We start from the raw sequence: 23,173 nt of genomic DNA, 5'->3' as shown, positions 1-23,173 counted from the left end.
CAGGCAGCAGGACAAGAGGATTATAATATCCTATATGCTTATTTACATCTGCTACTTTGTAAGTAGCGATCTACTTTTGCGCATATTCTTTTACTAAACGTACTTCACTATATTTTGTTTTTTCTTCATTTCATTTCAGAACAACCAGCAATCTAATATATACCCTCAGTCGTTTATGCTCAATTTTTAATGTATAATTTTTTTTTGCGCCGTTGTTTCCCCTGAAGAAGTGCACATGCGCACGAAACGCGTTGGGTCGTTTGGTAGATTTTATTGTGCAGTGTGGCAGAGACTTGGCAGGACGTAGGACACAGATTCCACATACAGAGGAAGCTTTTGGTGCTCGTTAGACACCCCCAGAGAGGCGAATTTGGAGGCGATTGCCGAGAAAGAGAGGGCTCGAGACCCCGGAAGTCCCGGCGCCGCGGAAAGTGACGCAGTTCCGGTCGCCAAAGGAAGGAACCCCTGGGAGGTCACGTGTTCCGACGGAGCAGAAGCAAGACAAGATACACCCTTTACCTCTGCGTATGATCTGTGGCAGTCCTGTAAGTAGGATTCTGGTTTTTACACACCGGATCCCGCATCTGCCTCATTTATTTATGTGTTAATAAATTCTCTTTTTATTTCAGTCAGCCTTACTTGTTATATGTAGTGTTTGTCTTGTTTGTATGTCCTGTTGGTATACTCTAACTGATAGTATCAGCTGTATTGCACTATGATGTGTTTTCTTTGTTTTTCTCCCTGATATACATGTGGAGTAACATCTTTAAGAAATTTGGAGCATCCCAGTACTTCTGCAGATAGAAGTTAAAGAGACATTGTCATCATTGGACTTTGCTTCACATTTTGGACTATTACAGCGCCGGTAGGTATTTTATATACCTGAAGTAATATGACAAACGCACTGCCCCACTACTGTACACACCATGGATGCCATGTACCATTAAAACTAGGGCATAATCGCAATAAAGTGTAATCCAAGCGTCCACCATACTAAAACGATGTGAACAAAAGCTAAAAAAAAGGTGACATGCTCCAGCACAAAAGAAACGAGACACAGTAGGGACACAGGTGTAAACAAACAATACACTACATATACTAATAACACTGTGTACTGCAATTGCTCAAACATAATAAATATTATGATAACAATGACTAATAGGTTAAAACCAGGAAGGATGCTGTAATGTAGGGTCCAAGCGCTGGAAATTATTGGACCACGAAGCATAGGGGATGCACAGGAAAAGCATGTAACTGGTAAACAAACCTACATAAATAAAACTGGAGTCATAACCTGAATCAATCTCAGAATCTGTCTGCTGACTCAGTTAGACAACATAATGTTTATATGTTATCACACAATCTGTTACACTCTATGAATATCGTATGCTACAAAAACAACATCTTAACATTAAGCAATTGACACGAACTCAGTGCAACAATTGTTTGCAAATGTGCATGATTTCTATTCATTGATGACAATTTGTGTATCAGTTTTTCGTTTTTTCTTTTCCTGTTTTTTTTCTTCTTCTCGTGCTATTTCGTCATGTTGTCCCTATTACGTCTTCCTCACGTGGTCACTCCCAGGTGAAGGTATATGCACTGAGTTCGTGTCAATTGAGTTTCCAACATATAAAACAAGATTTAATTAGGACACGTGTCACCTTTTCTCTGAAAAACCATTGTTGCATGTCATTTCCCAGAATCCCTTGCTGCAGTGGAAGCACTGTATGCTGGGGATAATGGTGAAAGGCAGGGTTGCAGACCTGCCTAAGACACGTGAATGTGCTCACAAGTGATTATATATATATATATATATAAAAATAAAAAATATATATATCTCTCTCTAAAATGTTTTAAGAAAAACAAAGCGAATTAGGAATAATGGACATATCCTTACCAAGGTTGGCATACATCACAAACAGGTTGAAGTACTGTTGCAGATGACGACCATGCTCGGACACTTCTCTTCTAAGAAGGTTCAGGACCGCTCTTAGCAACTGGTCACTCAGACTCAAATTATCATAGACCTAGGAAGAGAGCGAGCAACATAACAGTTGGTAAGATTGTCAAATCTCAAGGAAGGCCCCCCAAAAATTAAAAAACCTTCATGACTACAGAACAGCAGCTAAATAGCTGGATAGATAATTAAATTGTAAATGCAGCAGATGAAGGAATAGGGTTGCAGTGAAGGCAAATAACAGGCGCCAGCAAATACCCGCTTTGGCATGTGAGAGTGCATAAATTAAAGAACCTGTGTCTGCTCCATTTGATGCACAAATATGGTCACCATGTTTTTATAAATCAGTCTTTAATGCAGTGTAGATTTGGGAGAAGGTCCGGCGCTACTGCAAGCGGCAAAGATCCAGGCAACTTCCGATTTGTAAGAGAGAACTTTAATCTGCGTTGAGGGGGAGATCGAGGTGTAGCCTGGTTCTTTGTGTGTGTGATGTCGGATTAAAGTTCTCTCTTACAAATCGGAAGCTGTCTGGATCTTTGCCGCTTGCAGTAGCGCCGGACCTTGTCCCAAATCTACTCTACAATTCTCACGGTTGCACGCAGGAGTAGCGGAGGTAAGAAGAGAGCAGGACCCAGATCGGAGAGTATCTAGAGGTAAGGGATTTCCCTCCCAGCCCCAATCCAGCTTAGTGGTCTGCATTTGCCCCTCTCACTCCGCTCCCAAGTGGCTAACACTGACACCTACGGGTGCTTTGGCTGTATACCGGAGTGCAGGACAGTTTCACTGTTTAATGCAGTGTATTTCAACTAGGGCCCCCTGCAATTTTCAGGTCATTTAAAAATTGTACCAACTACAGAAGAATTAACAATGCATCTGACCTCAGATGCGCTATTACAGAGGGTTGAAGTTCATTAGAATGCAGGTGATCTTGGATGCGCTATTAGAGGGGTTGGGGTTCCGCAGAATTTCACATAGGGTTCCTGGACCAAAACAAAAGCTTGGAAACCATGGCTTTAACGCATACCTGCTTTTCGAAACAGTTCTAGGATCGATATTATACATCGTTGTTTCATATGGCTTTGTTGAACTTTTCTTGACCTTATGAAATTAACATACCTGACTGGAAGGTCCAGGTGATGCAAAGGGTAAGGTACAGGGTCCGTCTTGCAAAGAAAAATGTGCAATAAATACTACAAGTTTTGCAAAAGCACCCCTTACTTCAGCACTGGGGCATTCCAAAAGGTATTCAGAGAAGCGGTTTGGATAAGCAAAAAGAACTCCATGTGCAAACCAATAGCGTACATTCTTACTATGGCGCAGAAGGATACATAATGCATCATACCTAAAAGAGAAAGAAAAGCATGTTGAAATCATTTGTTTGCATTTAAAATAATTTTTAGACAAATAAGTCACAAATTGTTTCATTTTTATTGTACTTTGATGAACTTGTGTTTAAAGAGGCAAGGCATGCGAAATCTGATTTATTTAAAAAAAAAAAAAAAAAATAAGTTCTGTAGTACTAGAGAATAGTTACTGTTTTTTAAATCCAACTCAATGCCATTTTTAATGAGTTTTAAAGCCTCCTTTGATTTCTATAGCGGGTTTAAGCCCACTTCCCCAGCAGTGCAAGGTCTTTGCAACACTATCCTTTGTGTGGTGTGATAATTTGTTGCCAATGTTCTCAGCACGAAAAGGAAAGTCCTCCTTGGCGCTTGAACTCTGGATAATACGGATGTTCTCCAATGGATATAAAAAGAAAACAATACAATATTGTGTCAATATATTTGTACACACAATCTGTGATTTCCAATTACCTCATTGTGCACCCTTTTTGATGCAAATTCATTTAATCCATATAGATATGACACCACGTGTTCTTTAAAGATTGTGCTATATACCGATCTCTGGTGCTGATCAAATATCCCAATAAAATAATATTGGATTCACTATTTACCGGATATTAGTGTCAATGTATCAAATATATACTCTTGCTCTTAGTGCTTGAATTTGTAATTTCATGCTTTTAGAATAGAAAAAGACTCTTTTTTTTTATACTTCTGAAAAATACTTGGCTTACAAACCCTTTGATATGGGGTGTTGAGTTGGCTGTTATAGATGCCTCATACATCATATGCTAAGAAAACAGAAAATAGCCATAGAACAATAATGTATATAACGATTTTACTATAAAAAAAACATATAACAAGGACAATTGGAAATACACTCTCACACTCCCACATAAAAATGTGCGGTGTGAACTTTATGGCCGTCACCAGCCCTTTTCCTCCGGTTGGTGCGGAGACTGGAATAGCCGAGTTAGAGCCTTGATGTACCCCTCCGTCCTGCTTGGGGTTTCCCCACGGCATCCCTTGTGTGTTTGGTGTCCGTGTCCACTTCCGCGTTCGTCTGGTATGACGGCAGTGCGTGGTCACGTGCCTACGCGGGTCCGCCTTGATCGGCGTCCTTTGGCACTCCCCCTATGAGTACCGCTCCGACGGGGCTTTTCTCAAGCTTCCTCCCTTGTAGCTGGCAGAGTGTAATGCAATAAGCTGAATTCCTCGGCCCAGCTCACAGCCACACATGCGCAATCAACCCAATGCATTTCTCAGACTACTGTCCGCTTCATCAGGGGTTTTCGTTGTACAGGGATCACCTCCCTCTTATAGTCCATACAGATGATGTCACATATCGCCTATTATACAATTAATTCACAATCTAATGTTGAAGATAACCAACCTACTTATAATTAAAAGGGTGATTCGTACGGATATAGATATAGATATAGATATATATATATATATATGCCATATTTGTTTTCTACATTGCTAGTACATGTTGATGCAACAATATGAATCTAGAAAATGTCATCATTACACCTACTATAGATTAGATATTGGATACAGACAAATTGTTACTGTATTTATATATACAGTGTATTTGATATGTACCTTCATCAGTCAATCTTGCTTAACAGAATCGGAATAGCAACATACCACTATTATACAGTTATTGTACATCTAATTATATAAATGGTTATCACTTATTGAATTGGGCACTACGGAATCAAACCATTACCAAGTATTTTTAGAAGTATAAATGAAGAGTCTTTTTCTATTCTAAAAGCATGAAATAACAAATTCAAGCACTAAGAGCAAGAGTATATATTTGATACATTGACACTTATATCCAGAAAATAGTGAATCCAATTATTAGAATATTTGATCAGCAACAGAGATCGGTATAAAGCACAATCTTTAAATAACACGTGGTGTCATATCTATATGGATTAAATGAATTTGCATCAGAAAGGGTGCACAATGAGGTGATTGGAAATCACAGATTGTGTGTACAAATATATTGACACAATATTGTATTGCTTTCTTTTTATATCCATTGGAGAACATCCGTATCATCCAGAGTTCATGCGCCAAGGAGGACTTTCCTTTTCGTGTTATCAAGAAGGTTTTTGGACAAACCAAGTCTTCTAGGCTGCAGGACACTGGACATTGTATTAATTGGTATTGTATACACAATACTGTGACTAAGATTACACTAGCGCTAAGGTTGTATTGATTTCACACTAATATTCCCAGCAGTTTGAGCTGCAAACTGTAACAATAAATAATGTTACCTTAGTAATATAAAAACAAATTGTAGCTGCTGAGTTACACTGACAATGTGACAAACTGAAAGGCAGCCATTATGTTAGCCACAAAATCGGGATGCTTACAGATTTATAACAGGAGCACCAAACTATTGCCAGCTTCAGTAAAAATGTAGAATTCTACATTGTTAAATGTGTTACATATTAAAATAAGAGAAAAAAAGGGGAGGGGGTCTGGTGAGAGAAATGTAGTATTGCAGCTTTAATTCCCAACCAAGTCATTTTTATAAATGTACTTGTGTGCCAATATAACCAATTTAACAAGCATGTTATACTTCCACTTTATGCCACAGTAAGAAACGATTTAAATAGCTATATCTTAGGCCGTTAGAAATTGCTAAACAAAACAAAAAAAGAACCCCTTGTCCTTTACAGAGCTTGGCTCACTTACTTTATGATTTACCTGGTAAATGTAGCTTCTAATAGTCCACACCATGTCAAATAAACCAAACATGACTCAGAGGGAGGCATATAAATGAGAATGACCAGTTCCAAAGAAGATTTGATCTCACCGTGAGAGGAAATTATATTGTGTCATAAAAGTAGTTTGGGGAAAGTTTGACATATGCCTTTAAGCCTTCAAACCTAAGATGGAAGATGTCCCTGCTGTGTCTGCCTCTGCTTTCAGATGCCCATAAGCAGATTCTGAGAGAACACAATGGTAAGTATTGACTACTGTACAGTATGTTTAAAATACACAATTAACTTAGATTGCAAGTTCTTCAGGGCAGGTCTCTTTTCCATTCATGTTTACTTCTATGAATTATATACTTATTCGTATTGTTCATCCCTGTATTAATGTCTGTATAATCTGTAGACCCCTAATAATCGGTATATCTCCCTAATTCGGTGCATAGCTGGCGCTATATAAACAAAATGACAAAGTCCGTTTGACATTGTCCCATCTGCAGCAACTCCATGTCTTTCACTATAAGTTTGTTTTTTTGTAGGTTCTAAAGAAATGCTAATTATGGGATCGTTAAAAAGTTGGCAGAGGGAAACAGTGTAAAAGATCACTTATTTTAACTGTTTTTACACAATTTTCCCCAAATTTGGAGAAGTGTTAGAGAAAAGTTAATACTGTAAATTAGTTTAATGCACCAAATTACCAGCATCCCACTCTCTTACCAGAGTGCCAGACTGATACACAGATCTGAATCCAGTTTGTACGCATCTCCTGTGTATTTAACTGTTCCAACCAAGCTAAGGCTGCGTCCATGGTCGGGCAGACCGTGCGGAGGCGTGCGCACGCTGACCGATCAAACTACCCAAGGCAGTGATCGCTTACATACGGTAGCGGGAGGGGGCGCGCGTTGCGCAAGAAATCAGTTCAAACTGATTTCTTGGCACGACAGGCTGGCCACGTGAGCGGTTTGCCCAATGAGGGCGAACCAGCTCTGTGACGTCCCTGGCATGCCCCTAGACACGCCCACGGACTGCGCGCGTACCATGGCCAGGGAAAGCACCCGCACGGCTGAACTTACCATGGACACAGCCTAATGATGATGGGGCCAGTGCTACTCTAGGCTAAAACCTGTAACATGCACCACAAAACCAGTATCTTCCAAATAAACATGAGCCTTGAAAAGCAGATAAAAATCAATACCGTAGCCCAGGGGTGGGCAACCTATTTTTCAATGTAGCCACAGGTGTGGCGAATTAGAAGTGACAATAGCCACACCATGTAAGAATTGAGGTATTATGTTGCGCATGCGAAAATTTAAAACACACATTGTTTGACAGTAAACACAAAAAACAAAAATGTGCGCTACTACCTAACTACCTATAAAGTTTAAATGTATAAATATATACAGTGCAGTGACTATACCATCAATTTAGTGATAAAAAATGTATAAAAAATTAAACCACAACTCCCACAGTGAGATAATTATACATTAAATAATAAGTGCCACATAACCGTGTTGGGGATAATGGCGTCTGCAGCTGTAAACGCAGGGGTGGCTCAGCACCCCACACACTAAGAGAATGGAAACAAAAGAAAACAGCGCACAACGCCAAATAGTGAAGCAAATTCAACAATATATTATAGAATTAAAAAGGGGGTAATATATCTGCGTACATGAAAAAAGTTCCCTGAAGAAGTAGTTAATTCTACGAAACTAGTTGGATGTAACATTCTATTGCCTTATATCTGCTTACATTGGCCTTTGTCTATGTATTGGCCTGTCCTGTTTTTATTTCATCCTGTGTGCTGTTTTGGACACTTGTGAGAGACTTTGTAAGACTGTTCAAACTTCCCTATTGAATCCACCACTGCTGTGTAGACAGTGACGTCATTACACAGCGTCCCGCGACCGAGCGGCACCTGCCGAGGTACAGGAGCAGCTTCATATCGGCCAGGAAGCAGGAGCGATTTCACCGAGCCCCAGTACCAGCTGCTGAACCTGGCTGCATGAAGGGAAATCCCCTTGGGAGTGAAAAGACTGACGTCCTGCCCCAGAATCAACTGAGCTGCAGCAGCAGAGGGAAGCAAGCACCTGAATCTACAGCTAACAGCTGCCGAGTGGTAAACAGTGTGATACACACTACATGCCTTTTACCAACTTTTTTCATGTACGCAGATATATTACCCCCTTTTTAATTCTATAATATATTGTTGAATTTGCTTCACTATTTGGCGTTGTGCGCTGTTTTCTTTTGTTTCCACACATTGTTTGAACAAGTTTATTGAAAACATGAACACTTTGACTACTCCGTTACAACTGCGTCAGACGCAAATGATGAAAACACACACAGCCAAACACAGTCGGTGGGGTGGTATATTATTTATATATTCTCAGTTCCTCCCCCCCTCATCTCATTCCCTCCCAAAGCCATGATCAGAGGCACAGCCACGACGTGACTGGGTACATAAAGATACAAGCAGCCATTGCCAGCTGCCCCACATACCCAGCCACACACACCCAGCTGCCCCACACCCAGCTGCCACACACACACACACACACACACACAGCCACACACAGCCACACACAGCCACACACAGCCACACACACACACACAGCCACATCCAGCCAGTCACACACACACACACACACACACACAGACACACACACACACACACACACACACACACATCCAGCCAGTCACACACACACACACATCCAGCCAGTCACACACACACACACACACACACACACACACACACACACACACACACATCCAGCCAGTCACACACACACACACACACACATCCAGCCAGTCACACACACACACACACACACACATCCAGCCAGTCACACACACACACACACATCCAGCCAGTCACACACACACACACACACACACATCCAGCCAGTCACACACACACACATCCAGCCAGTCACACACACACATCCAGCCAGTCACACACACACACACACACACACACACACACACACACACACACATCCAGCCAGTCACACACACACACACACACACACACACACACACAGCCACACACACACAGCCACACACGCACCCACACACAGCCAGCCACACACCCACACACAGCCAGCCACACACCCACACACAGCCAGCCACACACCCACACACAGCCAGCCACACACCCAGACACACCCAGCCAAACCCAGCCAGTCACACACACACACCCAGCCAGTCACACACACACACACCCAGCCAGTCACACACACACACACACACACCCAGCCACACACACACCCACCCAGTCACACACAAACACCCAGCCAGTCACACACACACACACCCAGCCACACACATACAACCAGCCACACACACACACCCAGCCACACACACACACCCAGCCAGGCGACACACACACCCAGCCAGGCGACACACACACCCAGCCAGGCGATACACACACACACACACACACACACACACACAGCCAGTCACACACACATACACACACACACACACACACACACACAGCCAGCTACACACACAGCCACACATACACACACACACACAGCCAGCTACACATACACACAGCCAGCTACACATACACACAGCCAGCTACTCATACACACACAGCCAGCTACACATACACACACAGCCAGCCACACATACACACACTGCCAGCCACACATACACAGCCAGCCAGCCAGCCACACACACACACACACACACACAGCCAGCCAGCCAGCCACACACACACACAGCCAGCCAGCCAGCCACACACACACACACACAGCCAGACACACATACACACAGCCAGCCACACATACACAGCCAGCCACACATACACACAGCCAGCCACACATACACACACAGCCAGCCACACATACACACACACAGCCAGCCACATATACACACACCCACACACCCAGCCACACACGGCGAGTCAAGCAGGTTATATGTTCATTCATTAAAAAGAGAATTAATACACCTAAATGCAAAAATACAGAACAGTTTAAAATGCACACCTTTGCTGTAAACTTGAAGCAGGGCAACCAGCTATTAGTGAAGCAGGAGGAGGACAGCCAGAGAGGAGTCAGGAATCAGAGGAGCGTGGCGCCGCAGTGGAAGATCAAGTATATCAGTGCAGACAAGGAACACTTCCGGGTTGGGGGTACATGGAGTGCACAGGCGCGCGCGCTCACTACATGCTTCACCACAGGTGTCCTCTGACTGCTGCTCGGCCCCTGCTTCATTCACAAACTGCGTCGTGCTCGCGCATGCCGGGGGAGAGCTCGCGCTTGTCAGAGGAGGGGGGACTCGCGCTTGGGAAAAAACTAAGTTACTCAATTCGCCACAGTTTGACTGCCAATTCGCCACAAGTGGCGAATGGCGACAGGGTTGCCCATCCTGGCTGTAGCCTATATGCACTACAAATAATACCAATATAAAAGTACTGCATTAAGTATTATTAAACTATAGAATAAAAAAAAAATTAAACTCCATAAATGGACACCATTCATTTATCAAATGATTGCTGTAGACTAGAGTCTGTACCACTGACTGAAATGAAGCAGAAATAAAAGCAAATATACCAAAAAAATCACTTATTTATTTTGATGATCATAGGTAGTGAAGCTTTACCTGGCTAGAAGCTTCAATTGAAAACAAAATAAGAATCATATTTCCCGCACTATTAAATGAGGATCAGGTCAAGAAAACAGGGCAAAGCTTAAAGCGTAATGTAAAGAGAAAAAGTACAAAACAAAATAGTGGGCGAAAATGTGGATATGTAACTAAAAATAAGGAGTGGAAAACCACTATACTTCAGCAATCCAGTCAAGGCCACTTTGTACATGAAATCATTCAGTATACTGATTTTACATTCACTATACTGCTCAAACCAGAACGAAAAGAATAATGCACAAGAAAGGAGTGTCTGTCCGTATTGTGAACACTCTGTGTCCAAGTTAAATTAATTTGCTCGTTACTTAGATTGAATTTCCTGCTGTTTGATCACAGGTCTTATCAACTTTAAAGCGGCAATCAACCCCAGTTCCCAAGATTTGTCGTTTGTGTAGACACACAAAAACACACACACAAAAACACACACACACACACACACACACAAAAACACACACACACACACACAAAAACACACACACAAAAACACAACACACACAACACACACAACACACACAACACACACAACACACACACACAACACACACACACACACACACACACACACACACACACAAACACAAACACACTGCAGTAAATGAAGGTTTGATAAGGGAATAACTTCCTAACACATTCTCATCAACCCACCACCTTTGTGTGTTCATTAAAATGGGGAAAACAGACACCTCTGGGGAACCCGTTTCCCAAGCGACGAGCAAATTTGTCAACGGTCTTGGCCAGTGGATAAAAATGGACACAGGGTCAGGCTTGCTCCGGAAGCAGATAGAAATACTGTGTCACCGGGAGATGACAAATATGCTGCAGAGTCACGAATAGAAAGTTGCACGGTTGTCTCCAGGTGACAGCATTTCTATAGATTGCCAGAGCAAGCCTGACCCTGCGTCCCATTTTCTATCCACTGGGAAAGACGACAAACTTACTCGTCGCTTGGGAAACGGGGTTCCCCAGAGGTGTCTGTGTTTTCCCCATTTTGATGAACACACGAAGGTGGTGGGTTGACCAGAATGTGTTAGGAAGATAATGTAGCTTCTGTGTTTAAAGAAGGTTCATCTTCCCTCATCAAACCTTCATTTAAGGCAGCAATGAAGACAGCAGGGAAAGTCTGTATAGAGTTATCTACAAGTACAGTACCATGGCAACATCTAATAATTATATTTCTCTTTCAGCTGGGTCATATGTGTCATGGGCAAAAATAACAGAATAGCTTTACCAATCACTAGCTGGACCTCGAACAACTTTCTTTGTGTGAAATCCTGTGGTGAACAAGAATTTAGCAGCAAGCTGTATACTAATCATAGTTATTTCTTCTGGCTCAGGCAACAGATGATCTTGTCCTGAAAAGATAAAATAAAAAATTAGGCATTGATGGTATTTTTTAGTGCCAGTTTGCTTTGTAAGACTTCAAATAAGTATTATGTACATTTTGTGTAGTAAGAATAATGGTGCCTCAATTACTTAAAAATAACAACAAACAGAGTGGCTAACAGAATGGAAACAGCTTTACAGCTGTCTATGAAGGAAAACACCCTTCTTATATAATATATAAATTAAATATATTTTCCAGAACAGGTATAGGACTGCCAAACTAAAGGAAAACGATCAAGACGAGGGACTGTTGGCTTAAGATCATCACACACGCCGCTCTTACAATACTGGTATCAAACGTCAAGAGAATATCACACAGTTCACACTATAGCTCACCGATAGAATATCAGAAATATGCACATCAACTACATGAGTACACTACTCCTGTTCTTGTTACACATGTGGATTAGGTAACCACAAGGTCCCAGATGGCATGACCACATCCCCAGAGATCCAAATCCCACGTTATCGAAGTTGGTTGTAGGAAATAGTTTTTACGTCTTGAAAATGGTTAGCTTCTTTGGCAGCCTACATACAACGATATGACTTGCACTGAGGAGGTGTTTTGAATGTGAAATGCTTGCTGCTCTAGAGTCCCCGATAGAGACCCTTCTGTGCACCTTTGAATATTTATTGGTCAATGACCCCTCTAGTGAGACTAAATTATAAATCCCATTGCATAGAATTCACTGGAACAATTGCAATTGTGCTGTAGGACTAGCACAATGACGACACAGACAGTCACCTAAATTATATTAATATTAAAAGTCAACTCTTGTACAAAGTTATGTTCATCTTCACAAAAATTTGTCTTTTCTCAAAACGCTCACGTATATCAGGCTTTCAAGAGGTTAATGTAACCCCTATATTCTTTTTACGGTCAGTGCTCATACGGAAATAGAATCTACTTATTGCATGCATTATTCAGAGGCATGATTATTCAGAGGCATGTAACCACTTAGGATACAGAACACTGCAATACTTCAGGATAACCTCAGTTTTTGACATGTCCTTATTGTTAAAGGAAAATAACATCTGACATGCCAATCAATAACAAGTCTGTTGCCATGATGCACAACTTTCAAATTTTTTTGTCACAACCTATATAATATGCCAGAACCAGTGGTAACCAAAGTTAAGGTCATAAGACACTCTAATCAACTAACTTTTGTGTCTTGTTGCTTTAAAATAAATTACTTCTTCAAATATGCCTACCACACCACATTGATATAAAATCTTTTACTCAATGAGAAACCACATTTCTATTGTTGATACGGACCTGGAGGAGGATTCAGGTAGACACCATTACAGGTTAGTAACTTCTTTATAAATTGGAAATATTCTAAGCTGTATTGCATCCGGTTGTGCATAAATTGCACGTTCTGCTTGCGAACGCTTCGCTCAATGGCTGATGGCATCTTGATCTGGTGGGGTTTAGAGGTGATTGCTAGCTCAGAAATATATTTGATCAATTCATTGTCTTTGTCTAGCGTGTCCATACGTTCATAAAAGAGAATGTAGGCATTCCACCACCTCTTCTGGCGCCGATAGGACATTCGCTTCATCATGTGGTCGAACACTTCCCCCATATATTCTCCACCGAAGCACTGATTCTTCATCTCCTCGTCATCGTCCATTTTGCATTCTGTTACATCCCCATCATCGAATTTATACCAGCGGTTTTTCTCACCGTCTCCTCCGTTCCTCTGGATGATGTAAGAATAGTAATGACCTCCACTGGCCTGCCCGCTGTGCACTAGCACCCCCACTAGTCTGTATTTAGTGCTTCCAGCAGGCTCATTTTCAGTCTGTTCATTGGGGATGACCTGATTTTCAGGGTTTACGTCATCTCCTTCCAACTTGGCTACACCTGCAACTGTGTACGGCTCCATATCCAGCTCTCGCGGAAACTCAAAATAGTCATTGAATTTGATTGCACATTCCCTTTCCCAGTCATAGTCAAATCGTTTTAGCTGGATTGCTAGAACAGGCGGTAACTTCTTGATGAGCAAACGCTTCACGGTGTCCACCTGAAAATAGGGAAATTAAATGTCCAAGCCTTCAGAATTTGACAAACAATACTAACAAATCATCTCAACTGCATTCATTTTCTAGGACAGAACATTTTTGATATACTATTTATTTTGTTCAACAGCCAACAGCAAGCTATTAATGTTTTTGCAAGATTTAATTTCTAATGTGTAATATGTTGAAGGACACTTTAATACAAAGGGATTAAAAAATGTTTTTTTATGCAGACAAATGGTGTTGCCCAACCCTTCTGCAGATGTCAAACCTCAGACTGAAACCAGTGAGATTTGTGGGGTTCTGGTCCAAAAAAAATGATGTGCTAAAAGTCAGTGAGTGACTCCAAATCAGTGAGAGTTGACAGGTCTGCTTTCCAACACTCGAGGGGTAACATAAAGAAGCTACCCCTGCTAATAAATATCCTCTGGCATATCAAAGAACTGCATCGCTGCCCTAATGCTGTCATTGCACAGTTACAAACCTCTGAAATATCAGAGCTTGTTGAACGAGTAATTAAATCTGGTTACCTTTTTATTGCATTTCTCACAATGATACGCATTTGCACCTTCCAATAAATCTCCCTTGACGTACTGTTCCATAGAGTCAAGCAGGTTTTGGTGGTTCCTAATATCTACATTCAGGGTTGTAAAAGATTCCTCACATTCGTACCTAAAAAAAATGATTGAAACAACTTTGCAATTGACAAGTAATATGGTCATGACTGCAGCATACTGTAAATTAATGTATGGGCCCTGCCAGAGGGGGAATCGCCCACCAGGGTAACTTATTCGAATAAGGCATCAAATATACTGTAACGGAGAGCAAGGTATGTTTTATACCGATGCACAGCATTCCCATGTCAGGGAACAGCAGAAAATGTGGGTATTATTTATAGACCTCTATCAACTTTACCATTTTGTTTTATTGTGATACCGGACCCTGCTGGCTTGTACATTCCTAATTTAAACAACCAACAATGTTTCATGGTTACAAGTGTGAAAACCCTGTTTCAATCCCCCCCAGAAATCTTGACAGTTGACTAGGAATGGACTTTCATCACGGTGTCAGATAAAGATGGAAAAATCTTCACATTAATTTAGGGTGCACAACATTATTTCAGGTTTTACATGTTTTGTACAATAAATATTTTAAAAGTTTACATTTATATTTCTCAACCAACAATATTTCAACATGTTTAATGTATATACAGAAATTTCAAGTCCATAATAGTAGCTCAGAAAACATATTGAGACCAGAACTCCAAGATACATAAGACAATGAAAAGTATGCATACATTTATTTTGTATGCTGGTCTCAATATTCTTCTTTCTGAGCTACTATTATGGACCTGTATTTTACGGTTACATTGCACCAGAATTCAGGTTGGGAATTTGTTTACTGAGTTCCATCAACTTTTCCCAACCTGAAACTTGAACAATGGAAGATTTTACATTCAAGATCATGATAGAGAAACAAAACTGCAATCTTTAAATGGAACTAAACTACTACAGTAAAAATAAAAAACAATACAAATAAAACCGTAAAAATAAAAAAAATCATGTACATACTGTTTTATCAAGTGATCATTTAAAACCACGATTATCTGCGTTCAGCACATACAATAACGTTACAAGATTAAAAAGGGATTCTGAATTGGACATTTTCATAACAGAAAAAATATATACTGGTTTATCAATGATCCACTTACCGATGTGGGCATCCTTGGCAAATTTTTTGATCAGCAAAGGATCCTCCTAACACTTTACTTAACATAGTTGTGTGACCCAGGGCTTTTAAAGCTTCATCTAAACTGTCAACCAGCGAATTAAAAAATTCTAAAGCGTCGTGTTGCTCCCGAAGATTAACAGGTTCTCCCCAAAGCCTAAAATACACAAATATTTAACAAAATGTGCAGAATCCTAAAAATAATGCATCAATTTATCATGTTTTAGAGATTCAGTTAGAAGAATAGCACATCAGAAAACTATTTGAGAAAAGTTCTTCCTTTAGCCAAATGTGTTGGGTGTCCCTGAAAATGCTTACGACATCTATTTACCAAATTAGTAATAGTTGCAACTCACAAATGAATCTGAACATATCAGCAAGTCATACGAGAAGTATCAGTAACATGTTTACTACAGGCGAGCTGCAGTGAAATGCCCTCAGTTCCTAATTGGTGCTCACACAGCACTGCTTAGGAGATGGCTGTCTTTTCAGTCATTGATAACAGAGCAAGGATGTATCTCATCATTGGGCAAGTCGCAGCACCCTAATCATATCTTTACAAAGCACTTTAGGTATGACAAATGTCAACAGTCAATAGGAACGTTTCTGTTGTCTATTGAACTGGTAAATAAATTAAAAAGTTAATTGGAGCAGTTTATGCCTGTGCTACTGTTTCTGCAGCTCTACATTATTGTTGCTTTCTAAAACACAAAAACTATTCTAACAAAAATCCTCAAAAAAAGAGTCAACAGGAATTCATTTATTTTAGACTCTTAAAATGGACTGCAGGAGATGGCACAAGATCAAAGTTACGTATATCGTCCTATATAAGCCTCTCCTGCAGTGAACGTGTGTGTTTTTTTTAAACCATTATGAGCCGGTTACAAAAACAACACTTTAAAAAGCAGTAGTGCCCCCTAACGAACCTCCCTTCTAACAGCATGGGAACCAGTTGGTCCTCTGGATCTGAACTGCGTTATTTTCATCTCATAGTTCCCAAGATATTAACTGGTGTTTTATAAGCTGGGCATTAAAAGGGCTGTCCAATGGGTAGCTGCAATGAATGATGTTTCAGTTTCTTATTGGCCTGTAGGGACATGCGTGATTTGGCTGCCATTTTAATTTTCCTGGAGGGAGCTTTAAAACAAGGCGAACTCCCAAGGGGAACTCCCAAGGGAAACTCTAGAGCTAACAAATAGTGCGGTTTCACTCCAGATGACCTTCTGGTCCTCATTCTATAAACAAAAATAAACATTGAGTAAGTGGGACAGCTGCTTTAATGAGCGTAATGTTTATATATATATATATATATATATATATATATATATATATAAAAAAACAAGGACAACGTATTTAGTAATGGTAAAAAGTAACAGATTTGATAGCAAAGAAAAATCAGTAACATTTCATTGTACTTGTTATGCGGCACCATGTTGCGAAGCAATTTCAACATTAAGCAGCATTTGTGCCGTTATCATTATTTTATCATAATGTGTGTTATTCCACATACACCGTACAGACATCCCACAAAGCCACGTGACAGGTAATTTTTTCTAATGCTTAACCCGAACACCAATGTTAACGAACCTGAACTGTTTCCAAAACCCTCTTGGTACATAGTACTGTAACCTGGATGCTGCCAAATGGCCAAAGATAACCTGCAGATGTCTCAGTACACCAATATTGTATTCTTTTCGGTCTTCCGTTTTATTTAGCGAGGGCTTGTCATCATATTGGTGAGGGTAACCAAACACGTCATCCCGAGGATCAACGTTGCTCTATCAACATAAAAAAAACAATATATATTTTAAATATTTTCTGTTAAAACATTCTATATAGAAAAAACTATTTATTGTCATACATTGCATAGCTTAGAATCTAATGTTTGGACCCTAAGGGCAGAACCACAGTCACTTGCCTAAGGTCACAGAAGCTGGCTTTTAAACAAAATGTGTTTGGATGCCACTGTCCTTACTACCGAATCATTGTTAATCAGGTAAAGCAAAGACATGGTCACACATTCTCAATTCAGTCCCATTAAATTACTCATAAATACACAATATAATTCAGTTTTTATATTCGTAAGGGAGAATCATTTATCCACACCCCCTCACAGCATCTGTCTCATTATCTTTTTTCATTTGTTTCCCTCATTAGTGAAAAAAGGACTTGAGACCTCACCATAGGCCCTCTTTGTCCACGTTAGTCATGTATTTTTAGCATCAAGAGCTGCATGTAGTGCGAGAGAAGTCCACCATGTATAACAGTCAAATAATTGAAAGGAGACCGCACTGATGACTCAGAATATAAATGCCTAACCAAAAGAAGCTGCAAAAAATTCTACATCCTCAGAACGAAGCAGAAAGGCAGAGGGAAGGCTGGCATAACTCTTTTCTAGTAGAACATTGCATTACCTCATTGTCCTGCTTTTCATCCCCAGACGTATCATCATCAACATCACTACCAGTGCCTTCAATAGCAAGAATTCCATTACGGATTGCAGGGATCATGTACAGCTGCTGGATTACAGAATTCATGTAACATGTAGCACCAGCATTTTTTAGTCCAACAAACCCTTTGGGAGGACGGGGCCCAACAGGAGGCAGGTATTCCCATTCTGTAAGTGCTTCACAGCCTAAGGAGGAATAACAATATCAAAAAGTCGCCTCGCCTACACTAACCCCCCCCCCCCCCCCCCCCCCCCCCGTGTCAGAGGTACAGTATCTGCTCTGGCACTCAAGGGAAATACACTTTGGCTTCTATTTTATGGGCAAATGTTACTCATAAGGACAAGTTAAAAGATCACCTGACCATTTTGTCACACTGCTTGCTCCCCATTACTTAGAGTTTCCCCTCACATCCTTCAATTCAGTAAACTGTATCTCCACAAAAACCAGCTGTAACTCCATAACAGCTACAGTATGATCTATTGCTATACTGCTATTCGGTCTGAATTTTACACGGTTATGTCAGTTTTTTTGACGCCTATATTTGGCATTCCCTTCCCAGTAACACTATTGCCTCCCAATCTTTGTTTTATTTTAAAAATAAAATAAAAAATACATCAATATCTCCCTAATGTGCATGCTAACCTCCTTTGAAAGAATTCCACTATCAAAATGTTGACATTTAGCCATGTACATGAACTGTACCTCATGTTATATATATATATTTTTTTATATGTATATATTTTTTTTATTTATTAACATACAGTGCAGAGGACAACACTATACAACAAATAAGCAATGCTAATTTATATATTTTTCCTACTGAAATATATACAACACACCGATAATGAAAAAATTGAACTGCATATGGTCCAGGATAGTTTACACAAGTGAAGCTCTAAATGCCGACATCAACAGAATAGTGCATATGCACCAACTCATCGCACTTCCCTTTAAGACAAAGGCCCCTGTTTAATATGCAGTCAAGTCAAGCAACCGCTTCAAAGCACATTGAATAAAGTACAAACGGGCAACAATGCTTAGGTGAAATGTCAATTAAAAAGCAATGTAAACCGTATGAAAGGTGATACCTGTGTAATACATGTCATTTAATGTATCGACAATCTGCCTGAGGTTCCGAACACATCCCACTGCTAATGCAACCAGCAACTCAAAGCCTGCATTTATCGTAGCTGGAGAACTGCAGACCGGAATGGCTTGCTCCGCCGGCAACTCTCCACTTTTCATGTACTGCAAATACACATTGGAGGCTGGAAATATGAAGTCATCAATCAATTCCTGAAAAATAAAAAATAAATGTTATTACAACACATACATAAAATCAAATGTAGTTTTTGGCAGCTGAAAAGTTATGACTTGCACATGTAACTGCATCGCAGCTGAAGTACAGAAAGCTGCTATATATACACAGTTCAGAAAAACCGGGACCCCTTTTATTTTTCATCAAACATTGCAGAAAAACCTCAAAATGTTCATGAAAAGTTGAGCAACTATAGGTCTGTCACAGTAGATTTTTACATTTAAGAATTATTTCAAAATCTATTAAATATGCTTTGGAATTGGCGACGGTATGATGACCTCATGAAGTGCATAGTTACAAACTGGTGTTCAGCGAAGGAGATAAGAACGTTACAAATTGCTTGAAAGTGCAAGAATTGTGGTCCAAAACGCTTAGATAAAATGCTTCATGATGAAGGATAGTTGCTAGTCGAAGGGAAAAAAATAATTCATATCGTTCAGGACTGGGAGCAGCTGGATCAACATCAATCGTTATCGATTATGCAAATCAAACAGTGCCATTCTCATCTTCAGGCATGCGTTTCGGCAGAAGGGCATTTTGAACACAAACTTTGAACTCAAACTGTAATCGGCGTTTCGGATACAACAGTTGAATACATTTACAAGCTCTGAAGGAAAGAGTGAACAATACTGCAGCATATCTGGTACTTGTTGACATAATCCAGTGACATCAATTTACTTATCAGTTGATTGTCTACATTGTGCTTATTATAAAGTTTAATCTTCATAACAGACCTACAATTGTGCACATTGTCATGGTGATTGAGCGAGAAATATTTAAGATAGCATGAAAACCAAAAAGGGTCCCTTTTTTCCCTGAACAGTGAGGGTATGTATGTATGCACAAATGGCCAGATTGGTGTTCACAAAAATGTATACTATATCTATAACTAAATATACAAACATAGCACTGTTCGTATATATTTAAAAAAAATATATGCCTTATTATATTTATTATGTACATAAAATATGGTGCCTGGGATTCTGCAAACACAAATGCATTGTCAAATTGTACATCAGTTCTTCAAAAGGTAGAAAAACACTGATCTAGGCAGCTTCACAGGTCAATTCAACACAGTAAGGGAAGAAAATTGGAGATAAATACTTCAGTGGATCCAGTGATAATCACTGTTCAAACCTTATTGAATAGTACGTGCATACTTATTTTGGTGAAAAATTTTCAACATATTTGGGAACATTTCCGCACTCCCCGCTTCCCAGCCTTTTCACCGTGATAATTATTCTATATATAATAAACTCAGTGAAGCGGTTTTCAACCTTTATTGGTGATCAAATTTGCTTTTGCACCCCCTTCTTAGTTTAGTGAATAGGGTCCATATTGTACTGTGGATTTCACAGCTATTTAGTTGGACTTGTCCATTGCTCATGTCAGGCCCAGTTGTCTGTGTAAGCGATGTGCTTCCTTTTCCAGAACACTTAAACTAAAAAATTTGGGCTCTGACCGAAAAGCCATTTCAATCACGATAATTTAGGCTTGAACTAAATGGCAACAGAAATGACAAATTAAGTCCTACAGTACATATTTGCTGGCATGTGTTAACTTACTTGAATGTATAGATACTTTCATTCTGAATACAAAAATAGATGGGCACTCCACTGGATTTATGCAAAAAAGTTATTCAAGTTTAATGAGAGATGTCATATTGTATTGATTTCTCATTAAACGCCAATAACTAATTTATTTTTTATTTTTTGCATAATTCCAGTCGAGTGCCTAACTACTTTTGGATTCAGTATGATCCTCTCATGTTTTGGATAATTTAGCACCCATGGCGGATTCAAGTATCAACTGCGAGTGCTCCAATTCTCTATGGATTAGATACTTTCATTAACATTTGTAGGAGTTAGACGCCATGTTCCATAAATGTATCAAATGGATTTAATAAATGAAACAAAGCTCCCTGCAAACGCCGTCTCAGGCTATCAGCATACGCGCAGAGTGACCTGTCGTGACCTCTACGCGTTTCGCACAACGTGCTTCGTCAGGAGGTCAACCTCCTAACGAAGCACGTTGTGCGAAACACGTAGAGGTCACTCTGCGCGTATGCTGATAGCCTGAGACGACGTTTGCAGGGAGCTTTGGCGGTGGCAACATCTCTGCGGTGGCCTGGTCCGGACCCTTATACGTTCACCTGCAGAACCCGCTTGGGGCTTCAGTGTAAATCTGCGTCTCCCCCTTTCAGCCTCAGGCAGTTGTTCAGCTACTATCTTAGCTTAATTCTGGGTACATGCATCCCATTTTTTTGAACATTTATGTCTTTTTATTATTTTTTTCATTTGTTATGTTGTTTGTAGATTTAGTCTAATTAGATACATTTTACTTTTGATGTGGTTTCTGTTCATTGTTACTTAAACCCGGATCTATAACATATGTGTACTGAGGTGGGGTTGGATCCCCTCAGTTATTATTATTTTTTGTTTTATTAATAAATATTTTACTTCATTTTAATCCCTGGTGCGCATTGTGTGCATTTTTCTTCTTTTCATCTCAAGGTGCCCCCCATCTTGGGGGTCACCTTGTTCTAGGAGCTCATGGGGGAGACGCTCTACACACATGCTGCAAGGGGATTAACGCTTCCAGCAAACTGTATACCTGCAGCACGAGCGCTGAATTTCCTACATTCTCTGCTTTCAAGAAAATATACCTTGATGAGGTTAGCTCCACCCTTTTCACACCCAATATGGTATTTCTTCTCCGGTGTCTGGAATGCTAGCAATTCTTTTGTTACCCCTAGGTGGCCTTCAAGGATGGTCTCCTCAACACCCGTTTCACCTGTTCTTTTCACCTCATCCTGAAGGAGAAAAAACATGAAAAATTATCTAGATCAGTGGTAGGCAACAGGATCTACTTTCAAGGGTCCTCAAAAGCACCACACGTTACCCCTGAAGTTAGGAGCCCTCTTCGCTCAGCAGCGTAATGCCAGTGCGCTGCTAAATACTGTGCCTCTTCTTACACTGGGAACTAGTGATTAGTGAGGGGAGGTATTTAACAGCACATTGTCAAACAGCCGAGGGAGCGGGGAGAAGCTGCAATACACAGCAGAAACACCCTTGCTCCCCCTGTCCTAGGGAGAGTGGATGCTGAGGCAGCCAATGGTTGGAGGACACAGGTAAAGCCCCCCCGCAGGCCTCATATGGCCCCTGGGCCGCCTGTTGCCTGCCAATTATTTAGACCGTAATAACAAGAATGTCAAACTGTAACTAACTTCTGTGCCAGATAGGACTGCAACTGATCACAAATTAATGCACTGCCAGCCCATAACATTTCTTAACTGTTGACGAGGCCTGCAAAATGCACTGACTTAATTTACAGGATGCTCTGGCAGTGAAGAGATCGCTGCATACATACATTGTACCACAGGCAGAAAAAATATATTTATTCTGCCAACTCCCATGGATTCACTGTAAACTCATTTATAAAACTGCTCATAATCATTAGGTCTGTCCACTAATTCTCAAACTAGGCAAAGAACTTTAAAATGGTAAATACAAATATGGGATAAGTAGCGGTCGTTTACATCTAGAATAGGTTCAACTTGACGGACATATGTCTTTTTTCAACCT

The 23,173-nt window shown here is 40.4% G+C and overlaps 1 protein-coding gene across 5 annotated transcripts in view; it reads right to left on the bottom strand.

Annotated features, from left to right (window-relative positions):
* The window catches only part of USP9X (ubiquitin specific peptidase 9 X-linked), a 187,437-nt gene that overhangs the window by 26,630 nt on the left and 137,634 nt on the right, over positions 1 to 23,173 (bottom strand). For all 5 annotated transcript variants that reach the window (XM_075589698.1, XM_075589696.1, XM_075589700.1 and 2 more), the window contains 10 exons: positions 22,255 to 22,401; positions 19,360 to 19,567; positions 18,236 to 18,456; positions 17,409 to 17,599; positions 15,805 to 15,978; positions 14,624 to 14,765; positions 13,348 to 14,098; positions 11,914 to 12,037; positions 3,077 to 3,302; positions 1,901 to 2,030 (listed from right to left, as the gene is read on the bottom strand). In XM_075589698.1, coding sequence (XP_075445813.1) covers positions 1,901 to 2,030; positions 3,077 to 3,302; positions 11,914 to 12,037; positions 13,348 to 14,098; positions 14,624 to 14,765; positions 15,805 to 15,978; positions 17,409 to 17,599; positions 18,236 to 18,456; positions 19,360 to 19,567; positions 22,255 to 22,401 — 2,314 coding nt within the window. The remainder of the gene's footprint in view (positions 1 to 1,900; positions 2,031 to 3,076; positions 3,303 to 11,913; positions 12,038 to 13,347; positions 14,099 to 14,623; positions 14,766 to 15,804; positions 15,979 to 17,408; positions 17,600 to 18,235; positions 18,457 to 19,359; positions 19,568 to 22,254; positions 22,402 to 23,173) is intronic.

This window comes from Ascaphus truei, chromosome 3 (genome assembly GCF_040206685.1).
Source record: "Ascaphus truei isolate aAscTru1 chromosome 3, aAscTru1.hap1, whole genome shotgun sequence".
Classification (NCBI taxonomy): Eukaryota; Metazoa; Chordata; class Amphibia; order Anura; family Ascaphidae; genus Ascaphus; species Ascaphus truei.
Note: the sequence above shows the minus strand (reverse complement) of the source record. Positions and strands in the feature narration are given on the sequence as shown.